We start from the raw sequence: 17,072 nt of genomic DNA, 5'->3' as shown, positions 1-17,072 counted from the left end.
AGCCTACATGAAAATAAATATAGGAAAAACATGTGATTTAGGTTTTCAGTGAAAACTAAGTTGAGGTTCAAACTCAGAATTTCAGAAACTGTACCTTTTAAAATGTTGTTTGACATCATTTAATGATCAAATCTCAATGTGTGAACTAATTTCAACATGAAATCTTTAGAATACAAACACGCTGTGCACAGGCTGCATTTAAAAAGTTTAAGTTAAATTTAATTCAGTTTTACAGCCTTAAAATCATTTTATCCTCAACTTCACTCAGATATTCACATCATCTCCAAACCTCAACCATGAGAGACATCTTTCCACCAGTGTGACCAGTTACAACACAACAAATGAGTGATCATCAAAATTTACGTCTTTTTTTTTTTTTTTTAAATTGTGATTGCTGCACCAACTTGTGTTTCCAATGCAGGAAAGCTGGCAGGCAGTGTGCCACCTGCTTTACAGTCCACATAGAAACTGAGTGATAAATATGAATGAGGAAATGAGGGCTCACAAGCTCACCAATGTTGAATCTATTCTGGAATCAGATTAGCTCAACAAACATACTGATTCTCTGGCAGTATGTCAAGACAAATATCCTACTGTAAGGAGATAGTAGTTGTTACAGCCCACTTAACAGCAAAGTTATCTGGAAAGGGGTGTAACACAAAGTGAAGAAAAAACAAACTATTAACCATCTACATCAGTAGAACACCAGTTATTTTCCAACTAATGCAAAACAACCAACTAGGACAAATATAAAACACAGGGAAGCTCTAAGCATCAGGGTCTCCAAGGCCAAAACAACAACCACCACACCCCTTTCTAGCTAAAAAGCAAAGCAAAACTAAAAAACAAAATAAGCCCACTCTATCTGTAAGATAATAAAGTACAATGGCTGAGCTCCCAGTCTAGCCACAAAACAGGAGAAAAAAAAACTGAAACAAAAATGGCAGAGAACCCCTACCTGCCTCCACTGTGGATCACTGCAATTTACATTGTAAAGACACTTTTACTCACACACACAAAAAAAAACAGTCCCACCAAGCTTCACAAGTTTTGCACAGCTACAGTCTGTTGCCCGAATCACTGCAGCTTAAAGCCCAGGGAAAACAGAAAAGGGCAAGGCATCTTGAGATGGCAATCTTTATGCAGTGGCTGACGATGCAACACATCTCAGCTGTGGTTATGAGGCAGCCCTGAAACACAGGACAAGGAGAAAGAGCTCTCTCATATGTGGAGAGCCCTTAGAGGTCAGTGACCGTAACAGCAGTTAGTCAGTACTTGTTAGAGACAATTTCATATTTATCACAGTTTAACAAAGTCCATTCTCCGAGTGACGGCAATGAAAAAGTGGTTCATGATTTACAATTAACAGTTTTTTTAGTTCTCTCCATGTGTAGAGTAGTTGCAGTGTTGAATCTTCTCTGTGGTCTTCTTTTTTTCTGCTACCTGGCAGGTCTATGTTCAACATGCTTTGTGTAATGTATGCACTATTCCACCTCTGTACGTGCCCAAACCATCTCAGACTTACAAATATATATTTCTTTGAAAAGTAATATATATTTTTACACACATGGCAGCATTTGATAATCCATGCGATGGTTTTTTGCCTTGATCTGGACATTGCAGGTGCTACACATGTCAAGTCTCTCACCTTAAAACATGAGCAATTTATGCTTTATTGATAAAAAGAAATACCTGATTTTGACTACGCCATAGCATTTAAAATATTAATTGATTATTGGATTACTTGATTATATTAGATTACTACTTTCAAGATCTATGTTGAACATCTAGTCAGAAAGTTCAAGATAAAAAATGTTTTTGTACAGAAATAAATTGTGTTTCCATTCTACCAGCCAAGTGCAATGGCATGTGAATTTCCAGTTATTACATATGCACTGAATCCAAGAGTAAATATATTGTATTGTTATGATAAATCTTGGCATGCCTTCCAATAGACTCCAATCTGGCACGTCAGGGCTGAGGCGACAGAGTAATAATATTTGCTCATTTGTTTTTTAAGTTTGTAGGTTTTAATAACTGCACAATTATTTGCATGTCTTAGTGGTTTTGTCTTAGTTTAAAAAGCCAAAAATCTCTCTTTTTGCTGAATTTGTTTTAATTTATTCTTTTCTCGTTCTACTGTAATGCATATAAACTTGACTGGGGTTAGTTATGGTGGGACTGGACAAAAGGGACAGAGATGGGAACGAGCGGTAATGGTCAGTAATTCAGCGGAAGTGGTTATTGCGAAGGACCAATACAAAGATAAATGGACACAAACCATTGCCTCTTGCCTGCATCACATGTAGAAATGTTAGTGAAAACTAGAAAAATTTGCATTTCCTGCGAAAATGCTGTGTGGATGCCTTAACGCTGAAACTGTCTGCTGAAAAGCTGAAAAAGATGAAAAGTTGCAAAAAGTTGTATGGTGGTGAAAAAAACATGTCACCCTGAGCAGGATTCGAACCTGGCCCTCCTGGTCTCAAGGTAGCTACTCATCTCACTGAGCTAAACTCATTCTCTCAAAAAAGAGGAGGAGAGACCGACAATTCTGCTAAAATGAGCAGAAGCTGCTGAGAATTGTGCTGAGAAGAGGTGAAAAGGCTGAAAATTTTGCAGAAAAGAGGTAAATCAGCAGAATTTCTGCAGAAAAGAGGCAGAACAAAAGAGAAAACTGAAAACAGGGTTCGCCATGACCGGGATTTGAACCTGGCCCTTCTCGTCTCAAGGCAGCTGCTCATCTCACTGAAACAAACTCATTCTCTCAAAAACAAGAGATGGAGAAACTGACAATTTTGCTAAATGAGCAGAAGCTGCTGAGAATTGTGCTGAGAAGAAGTGAAAAGGCTGAAAATTTTGCAGAAAAGAGGTGAATCAGCAGAATTTCTGCAGAAAAGAGGTAAAGAAGCAATAAGTTGCGCTGAAAAGAGATGAATCAGCAGAATTTCTGCTCAAAAGAGGTTTTTTTTCTGAAAACAGCTGAGATTTGTGCTGATAAGAGGTGAAAAGGCTGAAAATTTTGCAGAAGAGGTGAATAAGCAGAATTTGGGCTGAAAAGAGGTGAAAATTCTGAAATTTCTGCTGAAAAGAGTTCAATCAGCAGAATTTCTGCTGAAAAGAGGTGAATGAGCAGAATTTCTGCTGAAAAGAGTTAAAAAAAAGTTTAACTGTTAACTGAAAAAAATGTTGCCATAAGCGGGATTTGAACCCGGGCCTCCCAGTCTGAGAACGGATGCTCATGTCACTGAGCTAAAACACAGCTCAACCGGGCAAGGAAAACTAGTGACCCCACTGATAATGTGGCAGAAATGGGCAAAAACTATTGCATAAAAAATTCAATATCTCAAAAAGTATAGAAGTTATGAGTACCAAAAGTCATAGCAGGAAAGAGCAGAAACAGCAGAATTTTTTAAGATTTGAACGGTGAAAATAGCAAAAAAAACTGAGGGAGTAGTTAAGCGCCAAAAAACGTATGGAAGCAACCAGAATAAAGTATAATAAAGTATAAAGCCTCCAGCATCCACACAATTATGTGTAATATATACTTGTGCACTGAATCTATACAGAGACTAGGAGACACAAGTGGTCTGCAAGTTTTTCTCTTCAAGTTCATCCATTCCCTGCCGGTCAATTTAGAAAATGGCAGCAGTAAAAGAAGTAGCTGGAAATGCTTAGGAAGTGACAGCACTGATCAGGCCAATCACAGTCATTGTAGGTTGCATCCACTCAGTGTTTAATTACGATTCTATGGAAGAGCAGGTCAAGTTACTGAATTATGACACTGAGTTTCAGGGAGGTTTGAAGTTATACTGTACAGTACCTGTGGTGCAGACTTAACACAAAGCATGAATCTCACTTAGTGCAAAAGTGCAAAACTGATATCACAGAACTACAACATTTGTCTGATTTTCTCAGGCACTATACATTCATCTTCGTAAGGTATGAAAGTACTTTTCATGGTTGCATTTTTGACAAAATGTCAAAATAGTCCTTATATTAAGTGCATTGGAGTTTTATTTCTAAAACTCAAGAGAATCGTTGGATGGATGGATCTTCATGTAACAGAGGTATTTCAGAATACAGGGTGAGAGATATTTGTGATAAAGTACAAAAATGTCCAGAGCAATGGCCTTACAAAGGCAACTGGATTCATTCTGAGGCTATAGAGAAGGCACTTGCTTCTGTGCTGTTGTCTATCCCTGGGAACTATTTTTCATCTGATTTACAGTCTTCCAGGTGAAGCCTGAGTACCCCTTCAGTGTGAAGCTGCAACAAGTGGTCAAACTCAGCTGGCATTGAGTGGAAAACCGTTTTAGGTGGTACGTCATCATAGTAGTGGTTAGTCAGGGTATAGAGGCCATATGGGTGATTACTGAAGGGCCAGAATCCATACAGATGCACATTTTCACACAATTCCAGGGCCATGCTAACCATAATTAATCCAGTGCTGAGCCGCGCTTCTTTCAGGCCTTCAGAGCGCCAGAATTGGGCCAGACTGTCAAGGTACTGAGGGTTGAAGAAAACAGGTTGAATAGGGCTTTTAAAGTCCTCTATTGTATATGCAACTCGCTGACAAACAGCAGTATTTATACCAAAGGAGAAGGCAGGAAGGAGCAGCAGAGAGTTGCCGTACTTGCGAAGACTCTCCACAAATGGAAGGCGACGTCCAGCCAGCGAGCCATACCTGTGCAAAAGAAACAGCTGACTTTGAGCAACAACACAGAAGTAATGTGAGGTGACAAGTAGGGATGGGAATCGAGAGCCGGTTCTCTGCAAGAACTCAGTTCAGTTCCGAGGAACTGAACTACTGGAAACTTGCCTGTGCTTGCATATCAGTCACATTTGATGCACTTGTGCTATCAGCTGATTTCAGTGTGCCATAAGAGGAAAATAGCAGCGTGGTCTACAGTGTGGATTTGGACATTTAATTTATTTTATTTTATTATTTTCGTTTTTGGGGGGAAATATCTAAAACATATACAAACATTTTAACAACAGCATGCAAGTAAGTTGCAGAATATAATGTCTTTGATAAGCTGCTTATGGTGATTCTCAATGCGAATCCAATGAGAACACAATGAGCGTCTATAAGAGAGTCGATAAGGAATTGAATTGGAAATTGATTCTGATAATAGAATCCGATTCGCTAAATTCTTATCAGTTCCCATCCCTAGTGACAAGGATTCATTTTCTTGCTCACTTATTAAAGAAGATGGTTGGGTTTGCTGTCACAAGGCTAGTTTTGATGCCAACATCTTTCTCGTATCCATTTTCCAAAGGAGGTAAGTTGCACCTGAACAAACAAAAGAGTAGACACAGAAATGGTTACATGAAATTTCCACTCTGAATTTGGTCTACATTGGACACTTTTCTCACCTGATAACAAAGTCAGCTGAATCAATCATTTTTCCACAGCCACTGTCAAACAGGATCCCACCATTCCCAACAACCGAACAAGTGTCCAATTTCTTATTTGAGAAAGGATTCTCCTGGAATAGCGACAGATAAGGCATTATGAAAACACATTTACATTGTTGCTGATGTCACATGTTGAAGGAAAAATACATGAATTTTTATTCTAGCTTTATAGTCTGATGCTTTTTATGCTTGTTATTGCTAATGATAGGTCTGTCATTTTTTTTATAGATTATAACCATGGGAATATTATATCCAAAAGAACAATAATCATAAAATGGTATATAAATATATTCATAAATATTTAAAAAAAGATTAATAAAAAAACAAATAATTTTGTTTTTTGTATTTTTTTCTCTTTTGAAAATGAATTACACACGTGTACAAGTAAATAGAGCTAGAGACAGACTATATAAATACGTCTTATAAATAGAATAGCTCCTCTAATGGACAGTGTATCAGTCTGGATATGCTCCAATATTAAGCATTTCCAAAAATGATCAACCTTAAACTGTTTGGCCTTTTTAGCAGAGATGTGAAAAGCCCCAGGCTTTAAATAACAATTTTGCTTAAAACAGTATAGATTTTCAGCCACTTTCCCTTTTATGTTGGGTTTATCTAGGCACAAACACCGCTGGAACACAAGACACTCAACTGCACGGCAAAACAAGACAAGAAGGCGCACTCTGTGTTTTTGGCTCGCGAGGGAAGTCAGCCCAGGGGTCCGTTCTTCGTACCTCGCTTACTTACTTACTACTTACTACATTGATCGGCAACCCTTTGATTGGTCGGCGAAGATGTCGAAGGAGCGCGCTCAGTATTTTTCGGCAGCAGAGCAAGAACTCTTGAGTGAGGGATTTCAGGAGTTTCAGAGTTTAATTAAAACGCAAGGGAACACTGCAAAGGCTGCAAAAGCAAGGAGAGAGGGCTGGCAGAAAGTTGCTGACAAATTAAACTCGTAAGTAATTTATTATATTATATTACATTATATCCTCTTTCACATTAGAGCCACAACAGGACCCACTAGAACATAGGAACAAGTAAAAGTGAAATATAAGAATATTCTACAGAATGGTAATATTTATCACTTATATTGCTTTTAGTCTCTTGAAAAGAGACCCTGAAATAATCTGTTTGTTTCTTTATAACAGCAACCAAGAAAAGGGCAGAGCAAATAAAGACAGGTGGTGGTCCTGCACCCCTCGTCACACCCCGGCTTTTTGTACTGTGACATTTATTGACATTGTGGGTTTTGTGTGTGTGTTTGACATAACACTCCATCACTTTTACCTGTTCCCATGCAAGGGGTGACTGAAGCATGCACAGTAAGTTGGGAGATATATATATATCTATATATATATGGAGAGAGAGAGAGAGAGAGAGAGAGTGTGTGTGTGTGTGTGAGAGAGAGAGAGAGAGAGAGAGAGAGCGAGAGAGTGTGTGTGTGTGTGTGAGAGAGAGAGAGAGAGAGAGAGAGAGAGAGTTTTAAGTAAATAATACCCTCACGGGAAAATCGATATCTCTTTATGAGCACACTGTCGCGCTGAGCTAAAGGATCCCGTCTATCCCGCAATATCCGCTGAATTCTGAAAACTCTCCTTATCAATCTTGCACCTTCCGCAATGGGTTGCTCGCATACAAACGGACAGGACATGGCTGCGACAGACTTCCCAAATCCACCTTCGCTTTTATAGCCGTGGTCTCTCATCTTGATTACACGAAGTGTTTTACTATTACTACTCTAAACTATGAATTACATCTGAAATAATCAAATACATGAAATAGAATGATTAATAGTACATTTCCCTTTTTTTAGGAAATGACCTGTATGTATCTGTATGAAATCAATAACAGAATCAAATACTGCATTATCTTTAGTTACATTGATAATATTTATTTATGGAAAAACAGTGGAGAAATATCGCTGTTGCTTTCGTATAAATGAAGCGGACATACCCGAGTGGCCGCGATCTAATCCTGTTTACATAAAGTAAGCCTGCTCCCAAGCAGGTTTACGCTTACGGATCTGTTGCTATGACAGCAAGTCCCGGATGAGCTTCGGAGAACCGAATGATCCAAGATCACGCGAAATCGTCAACAATCAAATCCAGCTAACTTACTTAGCGAGGTACGAAGAACGGACCCCAGGCCTTCACCTGTCCTTAGCCAACTTCAACTAACTCCTTCGCTACAGCCCTTTTTATTGTCACATACATGAATATGCAATTACAAATACACGTGACATTCTTAAGCAGGCATATCTGCATCAGTGTCTTTATGTGTTTTTGTGTGTAGGTGCATGTGTGTCTGTGTGTTTTCAGCCATACCATACACAGACATACGACCTTTCAATGAATTTAACGTGTGTGTATGAGCTATGCAGAAAAGCAGAAGTAAGCGTCTTGCTAAACTATAAAAACATGTTTTTATAGTTTAGTTCCTGCAGGAACTTGCAATAGGTCATATTTCAAATGAACATTTAAAGGTGTGAAGTCTTGCACTTTAATAGAACAGAACAGTCTGGTTTCTAAAGCTATGATGGAAATTATAACATCGAGGCTGCTTCCTCTCATCACTTGGTACACAAGTGCACACAGAGTCCTTATCAGACCTAATAAGGATAAGATACTTTATCAGCATATAAATGATTATATATCTCTAAGCATAAATGACAATATAAAAATATCAATCCTAACACTTGTATGGCTCTACAAACCAGTCAAGTTCGAGGCTAACTGTCCAGATGAGACTACAATATATGTATAATTATATGTGTATAATCACAGATAATTCATTATATTTGACTTTCTTTCTGTGTAGCTATTGTGGCGAGCTCAGGAAACGGAGGAGACAGAGGTTTCTTTGGTCTTGCTTTCGGCGAGCTAGCCAGAAAGCACAGCCGTTTATTATGCCTTGTCTGGCGAACACTGCCGCTAGCAACTGCTCAGCGCGGCAACCAAAACAACAACACCAAAAGGCGCTATCTCACCGGAAAAACACACAGAGGGAGCGTCACCTGTTACCATGACAACATCACAACAAACATAACTGCAAAACAGAACATAAATGTCCATAACATCCCCGAACAGCCCTGGCCCGCTACATAGCCCCCACCTAAGGGGTCAGTCGTCCCCGACAACCCCATTACCCCACACAAAGTCCTGCAAACATCCCGGTGCCTTCTTCTGGCGCACCGGCCGGTCTCGACAGGCGGGGGAAAAGTCGCTCGGGTCAGAACATGGGGCGCTGCCAGCATCCCCTGCCCCGGCATCCGCCGGAGCGAGCGGTCGATCTGGCGAGAGTCTGTCCTGGTGCAACACCACCAGGCGCCCCGGGCCCGGCATGCGAACACGGTACACCACTTCTGTTAGCCGCTCCACGACCTCCGCCGGCCCTTGCCAGTGACTGCAGGTCTTGGGGGACACTCCTCTCTTGCGAAACGGGCACTACACCCAAACCTTGTCGCCAGGCACGAAAGCCCCCCCCCGGCACTTAGTGTCGTGAGCTCTTTCTGTCGTACTCGGCGCTGGCCTGGGCCCGGCGGGTGTAGTCATGAACCACCTGCAGCCGCTCCTCAGCCTCCTGTAGTAGTCCATCTCCGCCCGCCCGTCAATCTCCGGCTCAGGGGGACCCGAACACCAGATCCACGGGCGTCCGGGCTCCCGTCCAAACATCGGCGGCAGGTGTGCACTGGCTGGACTCGTGAACCGCAGTCCGATACGACCAAAGGACCAGGGGCAGATGTCGGTCCCAGTCCCGCTGGTGGCGGCTGGTGAGAATGGCGAGCTGGGTGGCCAGCGTGTGGTTAAAGCGCTCGACCAAGCCGTCGCTTTGCGGGTGAAGCGGTGTGGTCTCGTCTTCTCCACCCCAGCCGCCGACAGATCTCCCCGAAGACCTTCGATTCGAAGTTACGCCCCTGGTCACTGTGGAGCTCAGCCGGGACCCCAAAATGGGTGAACATCTCCTCCACCAGCCTCCCTGCTGTCGTCGATGCACTCTGGTCCGGCACAGCGTAGGCCTCCGGCCACTTTGTGAAATAATCCATGGCCACCAACATGTACCGGTTCCCTGACTCCGTAACAGGGAAAGGCCCCAGGACGTCCACTCCCACTCACTCCATCGGGGCCCCCACCAGGTACTGTTGAAGGGGGGCAGTGGAGCGTTGAGTTGGGCCCTTCTGTGCCGTGCAGAAGGCACAGCAGTGCACATGAAGTTCCACATCCCGTCGACAGCCAGGCCAGTAGAACCATCCTCTGAGACGGCGGAGAGTTTTGGCGTTCCCATAGTGGCCATGGACGAGCTCGAGCACCTGCGACCGCAGCGACCGAGGCACCAACAGCTGCGGGAGATCTCTGCCCTGCCCGGGGGCCCGCCATCTCCGGTACAGGAGGCCGTCGTGGGTCTCCAGGTTGTTGTACTGGGAGTAGTAGGCCTTCACTTGGGCTCCTGCCCGACACCCCCGTCCAGTCGGGGCGTTGCGCCACCTCCAGCCAGGCCCCCACCTGAACCAACGTTGCATCGGCCTCCTGCTCCCGCTTCAGCTGCTGCGGGGTCAATGGGAGCCACCCCCCTCCGCTGGCCGTGGCCTGAGCAGCAGCCACCCCCAGGGCCTCCTGGGCCCGTTCCTCCTGACGCAGACAGTAGCGACACTCGACGGCCATGCAGGGCCTTCTGGAGAGGGCATCAGCATTGCCATGCTGTCGACCTGCCCGATGCTGGATCTCAAAGTCGTAACCCTGAAGGACCTCCAGCCAGCGGGCCACCTGACCCTCCGGGTGTTTGAAGTTCAGGAGCCAAGTCAGAGATGCATGGTCGGTGCGCAGGAGGAACCGGCAGCCGTGCAGATATGGCCGGAAGTGCCGCACCGCTAGCACCACAGCCAGCAGCTCCCGCCGGGTCACACGGTAGTTCCTCTCAGCTCGCCCCAGAGTTCGGCTGAAGTACGCCACCACTCGTTCTCCAGCATCGTCCTGCTGGGAAAGGACCGCCCCAACTCCTACATTGCTAGCGTCAGTGTCCACAATGAAGGGTTGCCGGGCGTCGGGGTAGGCCAGGACTGGGGCTCTGGTGAGGGCCTCCTTCAACTGTGTGAAGGCCGCAGCGCAGGCATCACCCCAGCCAAACGGCTGGCCCTTGTCGGTTAAGCGGTGGAGGGGGCTGGCTGTCGTCGCGAACCCCTTAATGAACCAACGGTAGTAGGAGGCTAGGCCCAGGAAGCTCCGCAGTTCTTTGACGTTCGAGGGAGTCGGCCAATCCCGGACCGCAGCCACCTTTGCGGGATCGGTGGCGATACCCTGAGCGCTGATCACATGGCCTAAGAACGTAGTCTCTCTTGTCAACAGCCGGCACTTCGCAGGGTTGAGCCGCAGCCCAGCTTGACGGATGGCACCGAAGACCTCGCTCAGGTGGGACAGTGCACTGTCGAAGTCGCCACCGTGTACCAACAGGTCATCCAGGTACACAACACAGCGGCTACGAGGGATGTTCACGAGCACCCTCTCCATCAGCCTCTCAAACGTTGCTGGCGCATTGCAGAGCCCGAAGGGCATGACCCTGAACTGCCACAGCCCCTGTCCAATGGTGAATGCAGTCTTAGGCCTTGCTTCGGGGGCTAGCTCCACCTGCCAGTAACCGCTGCGTAGGTCAAGGGAGCTGAACCAGCTAGAGCCGCTGACGTAATCTAGGGCCTCGTCGATCCGTGGAAGTGGGTACGAGTCCTTCTTGGTGACTGCGTTGAGACGGCGGAAGTCCACGCAGAACCTCGGGCTGCCATCCTTCTTCCCCACCAGGACCACAGGTGCTGCCCATGGGCTGTTGGACGGCTCGATCACCCCAGCCGCAGCCATCTCACGGATCTTTTCCTCCGCCACCTGCCGTTTTGAGAGGGGCAGCCGATGTGGGCGCAGACGGATGGGTTGGGCAGAGCCGGTGTTGATGGTGTGCTGGACCAGCCCTGTCTGCCTGCAGTCTTTGTCGCTGGCGGCGAAGATGTCCGCATTCTCATCCAGGAGGCACCTCAACCGCTGGCACTGATCACCGTTGAGACCTACGCCGCTGCGCTGCCACAGGTCACCAACAGCCTCGGTTGTCTCGGTCGAGGGAGATTTGTTGGGCTGAGGGGCCGGGCTGAGGTAAGTAGAGATGACCCGGAGCCACCGGCACCCGAAATCTGCTGAGCGGCAGCTGCCTGACACCTGTCTCGTCTGGCTCTGACTCCCTCCGCTCCCTGCTTTTGACCGCACTGGAGGGCGGGAGTCTCTGTGCCAAGACTGATAGCCCGCTTTGCGGTGTCGACGCAGGCCCCCCAGCGGGTCAGCAGATCAAGGCCGATGATGCACTGGTCTTGGATGTCCGCAAGCCACAAGTCGTGAATCAGCTCCAGATCCTTCACTCGGATCTGCAACGGTTTCTTCCCCCGCATATCAGCTCTCTCCCCCGTCACTGTCATCAGCTGGGTGTCGGTGGGCGACCAACCCTCGACCAACGACCCGGACGTTCCAGGAAGCACGCCAGGTCGTATCAGGGAGATGGTAGACCCCGTGTCCACCAGGGCCCGGCATGGCTGGCCCTCAACGCAGCAGCTCAGGTAGAGTCCCTTGAGGTGCCCAACCCGGCCCACCACCGTGCATCGTCCTTGGAGGGGGGCAGGAAACTGGGGCGGTGGTCCCCTCACTACACCGCTCCCGTTTCCCTGTGGCTTCGTGGTTCTGGCCGTCGGGGCAGGTGCTGGGCAGTTACGCACCACGTGGCCAGGCTCATCGCACCGGTAACAGCGGTCGGTGGGACGACGACGACGCCTCCGAGGCACCGAGGGCTGCAGCTGGCATATCTCCGCGACCGCCCCCTCCCCGTCGCAGTCTGCGGCTCTGATTTGAGGGTAGTTTGGGGGGCGCACCTGCTGGTTAGGTGGCAAGGTGAGCACCAGCTCGGCCCTTTCAGCCTGAAGGAGCGCCTCACTGAGAGTCTGAGGCATGGCCAGGCGGACGTGTTGGCGCAGTCGCTCTGGAAAAAGTCCACGCAGGAAAGCATGCAGGCTAAGCTCCTCACGGGCTGCTGCGGGGAACTCTGGGTAGCCACGACGAGCATACAGCAACACATCCGCTGCAAAGGTGCCCAGGCTCTCCCCCGGCCTACGGCTCCGGTCGGTCAGCTGCTCCCTGCTCTGATCAGTGGAGTGCCGCTGCCCAAATCGCCTCTCGAGTGCTATGGTGAGGGCCTGGAGTTCATGGTGTTCTGACGCGGCTAGGTCAAGGAGTACCTGCAGTGCATCTCCTTCCAATGCTAGCGCTAAGTGTGTAGCAGCCTCGCCGTCACTGCAGCCATTATGTCTCGCGGCTAGCCGTACTTGTGAGAGGTAGGGCTCTAGCGGGGTTAGCCCGTTATATTTCGGTACCTTAGCTGGCGTTGCAGGCGTCACTGCTCGCTGTCGGGGGCCCGGTGTGTCGGCCGACGGAGGCAGCCCATCAAGCATTGCCCTAGCATCGGTCGCGGCGGTGCGGTCGCGGCGGTGCACTCGCGCCGTCGGGACCCGTCGGGGGACTTACATGGCTGCTAGCTTCCTCTCTCCTCAATCGCCAGCTTCCCAGGCGAGTAATGTTCTCCTCGATAGCTTGCTCTAGCCTCCGAATGTCTCTCTCCATTCCTGCGAGGGTGAGCAATCCCACTTCTGACACAAATGTGGCGAGCTCAGGAAACGGAGGAGACAGAGGTTTCTTTGGTCTTGCTTTCGGCGAGCTAGCCAGAAAGCACAGCCGTTTATTATGCCTTTTCTGGCGAACACTGCCGCTAGCAACTGCTCAGCGCGGCAACCAAAACAACAACACCAAATGGCGCTATCTCACCGGAAAAACACACAGAGGGAGCGTCACCTGTTACCATGACAACATCACAACAAACATAACTGCAAAACAGAACATAAATGTCCATAACATCCCCGAACAGCCCTGGCCCGCTACACTATAAAATGATACAGAAAATGGTGCTTTATAATATTATATGTTGTCATTGAGCCTGTACAATGTTGCATTTCATTTTCATAATCATTTTGATATTTATTTTGATAGAATAGAATAGAATAGAACAGAACTTTATTGTTATTGCACATGTCACAAGTACAAGGCAATGAAATGCAGTTTGCATCCATCCAGAAAGTACTTTAGCAATAATATAGATATATTACAAAATATGGGTCTATTATAGGTATGTCACAATGTGAAGGTATGTTATGAATATGCTATAACTATATTAATAGTTATAGCACATTAATGCTCTAATAAAATATTGCAGTCAACGCTGGTCGCATGCAGCACTGAGGTCTAGCAGGACAAGCACAGAGATGAGTCCACTGTCAGAGGCCATAAGAAGATTATTTGTAACCTTCACTAAAGCCGTTTCTGTGCTGTGATGAACCCTGACTGAAACTCTCCAAATAAACCATTTGTCTGCAGATGATCAGGTGTTTCAAAACTACTCTTTCAAGATTTTTTTTTTTAGATAAAAGGAAGGTTTGAGATTGGCACATAATTAGCTAAGACACCTGGGTCAAGTAATGAATTTTTAAGTAACAGTTTAATTACTGCCAGCTTGAAGACCTGTGGTACATAGTCCATTAATAGAGACAGACTGATCATGACCCTGGCTCAGCTGTAGGGGAGGGGTGGTGCAGTGAGCTCAAAGGGGCGGTGCCGAGAGGCAGGTAAGGCCACAGGTGGTGATTGGACTGATGACAGGCTCTTTTCCTTTGATAGTGAAGCAAGAGACGTGCACAGAGTGTGTGACCTGAGACCAGCGCTGAGTGGAGACCGTGGCATTGTGTGTGTACGTGACAATAAAAACTGAGAATTGTGAACACAGCCATTGCGTGTGTGGGTCCATCTTACAGAGGAAAAAATACAGTTCACACTATGATATCAAATAATCATGCTGCTTGTAGAAAGGTGGGCAGGTGGAGCTGGGATCATAACACCAAAATGCTTAATTAATAAATGAACAGCTCAACTAGCTACGCAACAGCTGCAGGAAGTGCTTTGCACTGCAAATTTTCAGGTTAGAACAGCACAATTACCACTTGTTTCAGAAGCAGAAGGTTCAGAGTTCAGTGAAAGATATGAAAAGAAATATACAATGAAAAGTAAAAAGCAATCACTGTGGTCAAATAAAACACATGAGAACCAATGAAGATATCAAAGAAGCAGCACATACATAGCTTGCATGGAAGAAAATTGACCTACCTTTAAAAACAAGTTGAAAAAGTCCTCGTTCACCTGAAGAGTCCTCTTCTTTTCCCCATCGTAAACAATATTCAATCCTAGAGGAGTATTGTTCTGTGTAATGATGGCGTTGTCAAAGCCATTGCACTTAACATTCAGATGAGCTCTGAGAAACAACAAACACTTTGTTAACATTGGCTGACTATTTACCAGACAAGCTGGTTCATAACTTGAAAGAAATGGCACGATGGTGTATTTTTCCAGTTGTATGAAAGCCTGTGCGATATCTAAGAAAAAGTTCAATTTTTGATGTTGTTGCATATTTAACTTGTGTTAGTAGTTATTGCCAACAAAAGGAAAAGGTCGGTAACTTGACTATTTCTGAACGTCATGGCAAGGAACAACATTTATTTCTGCTTATTATGTTGAATGGCCTTCCTGGAGGTGTTCCACGCAACCGTGGAGGCCATTGGCTGCAAAAGGAATGGGCCCTCCAGCTGCACCCACTGCTGCCTGGGGAAGCACAGGTGGCGACGCTGACACTTCCCGGGACAGCGAGTGTGGTGGATCATAATTTTGGTGGATCATAATTTTGATTAGTTTTGGAGTTGTACATCTCTGTTCCTTACATTTCATGTCATGTCTTTATTAATGTTTTATTTGTTGCTTTGACTGTTTTCGAATAGAATATGCAGTGGGAATATAGAGGGAGATTAGTGAAAGTTCTGTCTGGGTTGATTGTGCGTCGATCCATTGGTAATGCCTCAGGGCTCCAGTAGGTGGGTTCGCGCGCCTCCTTCACTCAATACAGACGAGTGAGAGTGAGAGCGAGCTGTGTGTCTGTGCCGTTCTTTCACCTCTCCTCACTATTTCCCCTGTTTAAGGTAACTGCCATGCACATATCTGTATAAATGTGTGTTACTGTTGATTATGTTGTTATCATTGTTCATTGTAGCGAAAGATGTGAATTGCGGACTGTTTTTGGCTGAGAAGTTCAAGTTAAATGCTGTTGCTGTGTATGCTAGTTTTCGCTAGTACTCTGCCATATTGTGTGAATATTTTTCTGTTACTGTCTGTATAGGTTTTTGTCCAGTGTTAAAGTTAATGTTATCTAAAGTATTTTTATAAACTCAATACAGACGAGTGAGAGTGAGAGCTGCGTGTCTGTGCTGTTCTTTCACCTCTCCTCACTATTTCCCCTGTTTAAGGGCACAACACGAGGGCGTCATCTCCAGACCGGGGGCTTGAGCACCTGCCCCTTTCCTGATGGATGCTTCAACTGCCCTTTTCTTTAGGCAATTTATTATTTAATGTGTGTGTGCATGTGGAGTCCTGCCTATGCCTCTCAAGGTAACACAAACAATTAATCACAATTTTGCTAAATAAAAGAATCTGGCTTGCATCAGTCACATGATTACATGACACGTTGATATACTGGATATCATAACATCATATCTCATACGCATGAATAGGCTCCTGTTTGCGTTATTTGGTAATCTTTTTACTTCTATTTTGTATCCTTCATAGAAAAAATATTAAGCATTTTAAATGTGATCCTTACCTGAATTTTAAGTAATTTTTCTCATTCTTCTTCCAGGTTTCATTGTAACGCTGATGTACTTTGTCAATGATTTCCCTGTGACACACACACACACATCCAAACAGTCAGTAGCAAAATCCTCCAAGTACTCGCATGTGACACCATTGTTATCTCAGTTACACTGGCTTCCTGTTAAATTTAGAGTTGATTTTAAGATCCTGGTCTTGACCTACAGAGCTGTGCATGGACTGGCACCTGCCTACATCTTTGATCTGCTACAGCCTTATGTCCCTAGCAGGTCTTTGAGGTCATCTGATCAGGGCTTACTTGCTATAAAAAATACTAAGAGGAGGACTAAGGGTGACAGAGCCTTTGCCAATGTGGCCCCGAGACTGTGGAACTCTCTCCCCCAAGCATTAAGAACTGTGGACTCAGTAGCTGTTTTTAAAAAACAACTCAAAACGTACCTTTTTAAAACTGCTTTTGGTTAATTATTTGCCTGTTTTATTTTCTCTTTTTAAATCTTTTTATGACTTTTAATCTTATGTGCAGCACTTTGTGATTCTGTCTTGAAAGGTGCTATATAAATAAAAATTTATTTATTATTTATTTATAACTGTACGGCTAACATGACTTCATTTTGATGATGGCATAAACAAAGAGGTTTATGCCATCATCAAATGTTGAAAAAGGGAAACTGTATGACAAGTCATGTTTTCTCTCACTTGCAGCTTTTGCAAATTTCTGATGGCATTGGGGCACGTTTCTTTTGAGGTCGGTGAGGTTCCACAGGACTGCAAAAGAAATGTTTTTTTTGACAGATTACACATCTGAGAAATGAAGATAAAAGAGATCACATATTAGTATTTCACTATTGTTATCAGTTGTCCATACTTGAAAAAGCATGA

The 17,072-nt window shown here is 45.5% G+C and overlaps 1 protein-coding gene across 1 annotated transcript; it reads right to left on the bottom strand.

Moving 5' to 3' along the window:
• Positions 1-4,024: 4,024 nt before the first annotated feature.
• On the bottom strand, positions 4,025-17,014 carry LOC116314384 (alpha-2,8-sialyltransferase 8F-like; the record flags this gene model as incomplete). The annotated part of the gene is made up of 6 exons (XM_031732394.2): positions 4,025-4,684; positions 5,201-5,293; positions 5,377-5,489; positions 14,646-14,790; positions 16,186-16,260; positions 16,890-17,014. Coding segments are annotated over 6 exons (1,029 nt in total), but the record flags the coding sequence as incomplete, so codon positions are not given.
• Positions 17,015-17,072: the final 58 nt, after the last annotated feature.

This window comes from Oreochromis aureus, linkage group 4, assembly GCF_013358895.1.
Source record: "Oreochromis aureus strain Israel breed Guangdong linkage group 4, ZZ_aureus, whole genome shotgun sequence".
NCBI lineage: Eukaryota > Metazoa > Chordata > Actinopteri > Cichliformes > Cichlidae > Oreochromis > Oreochromis aureus.
This window is presented reverse-complemented; position numbering and strand designations above follow the sequence as displayed.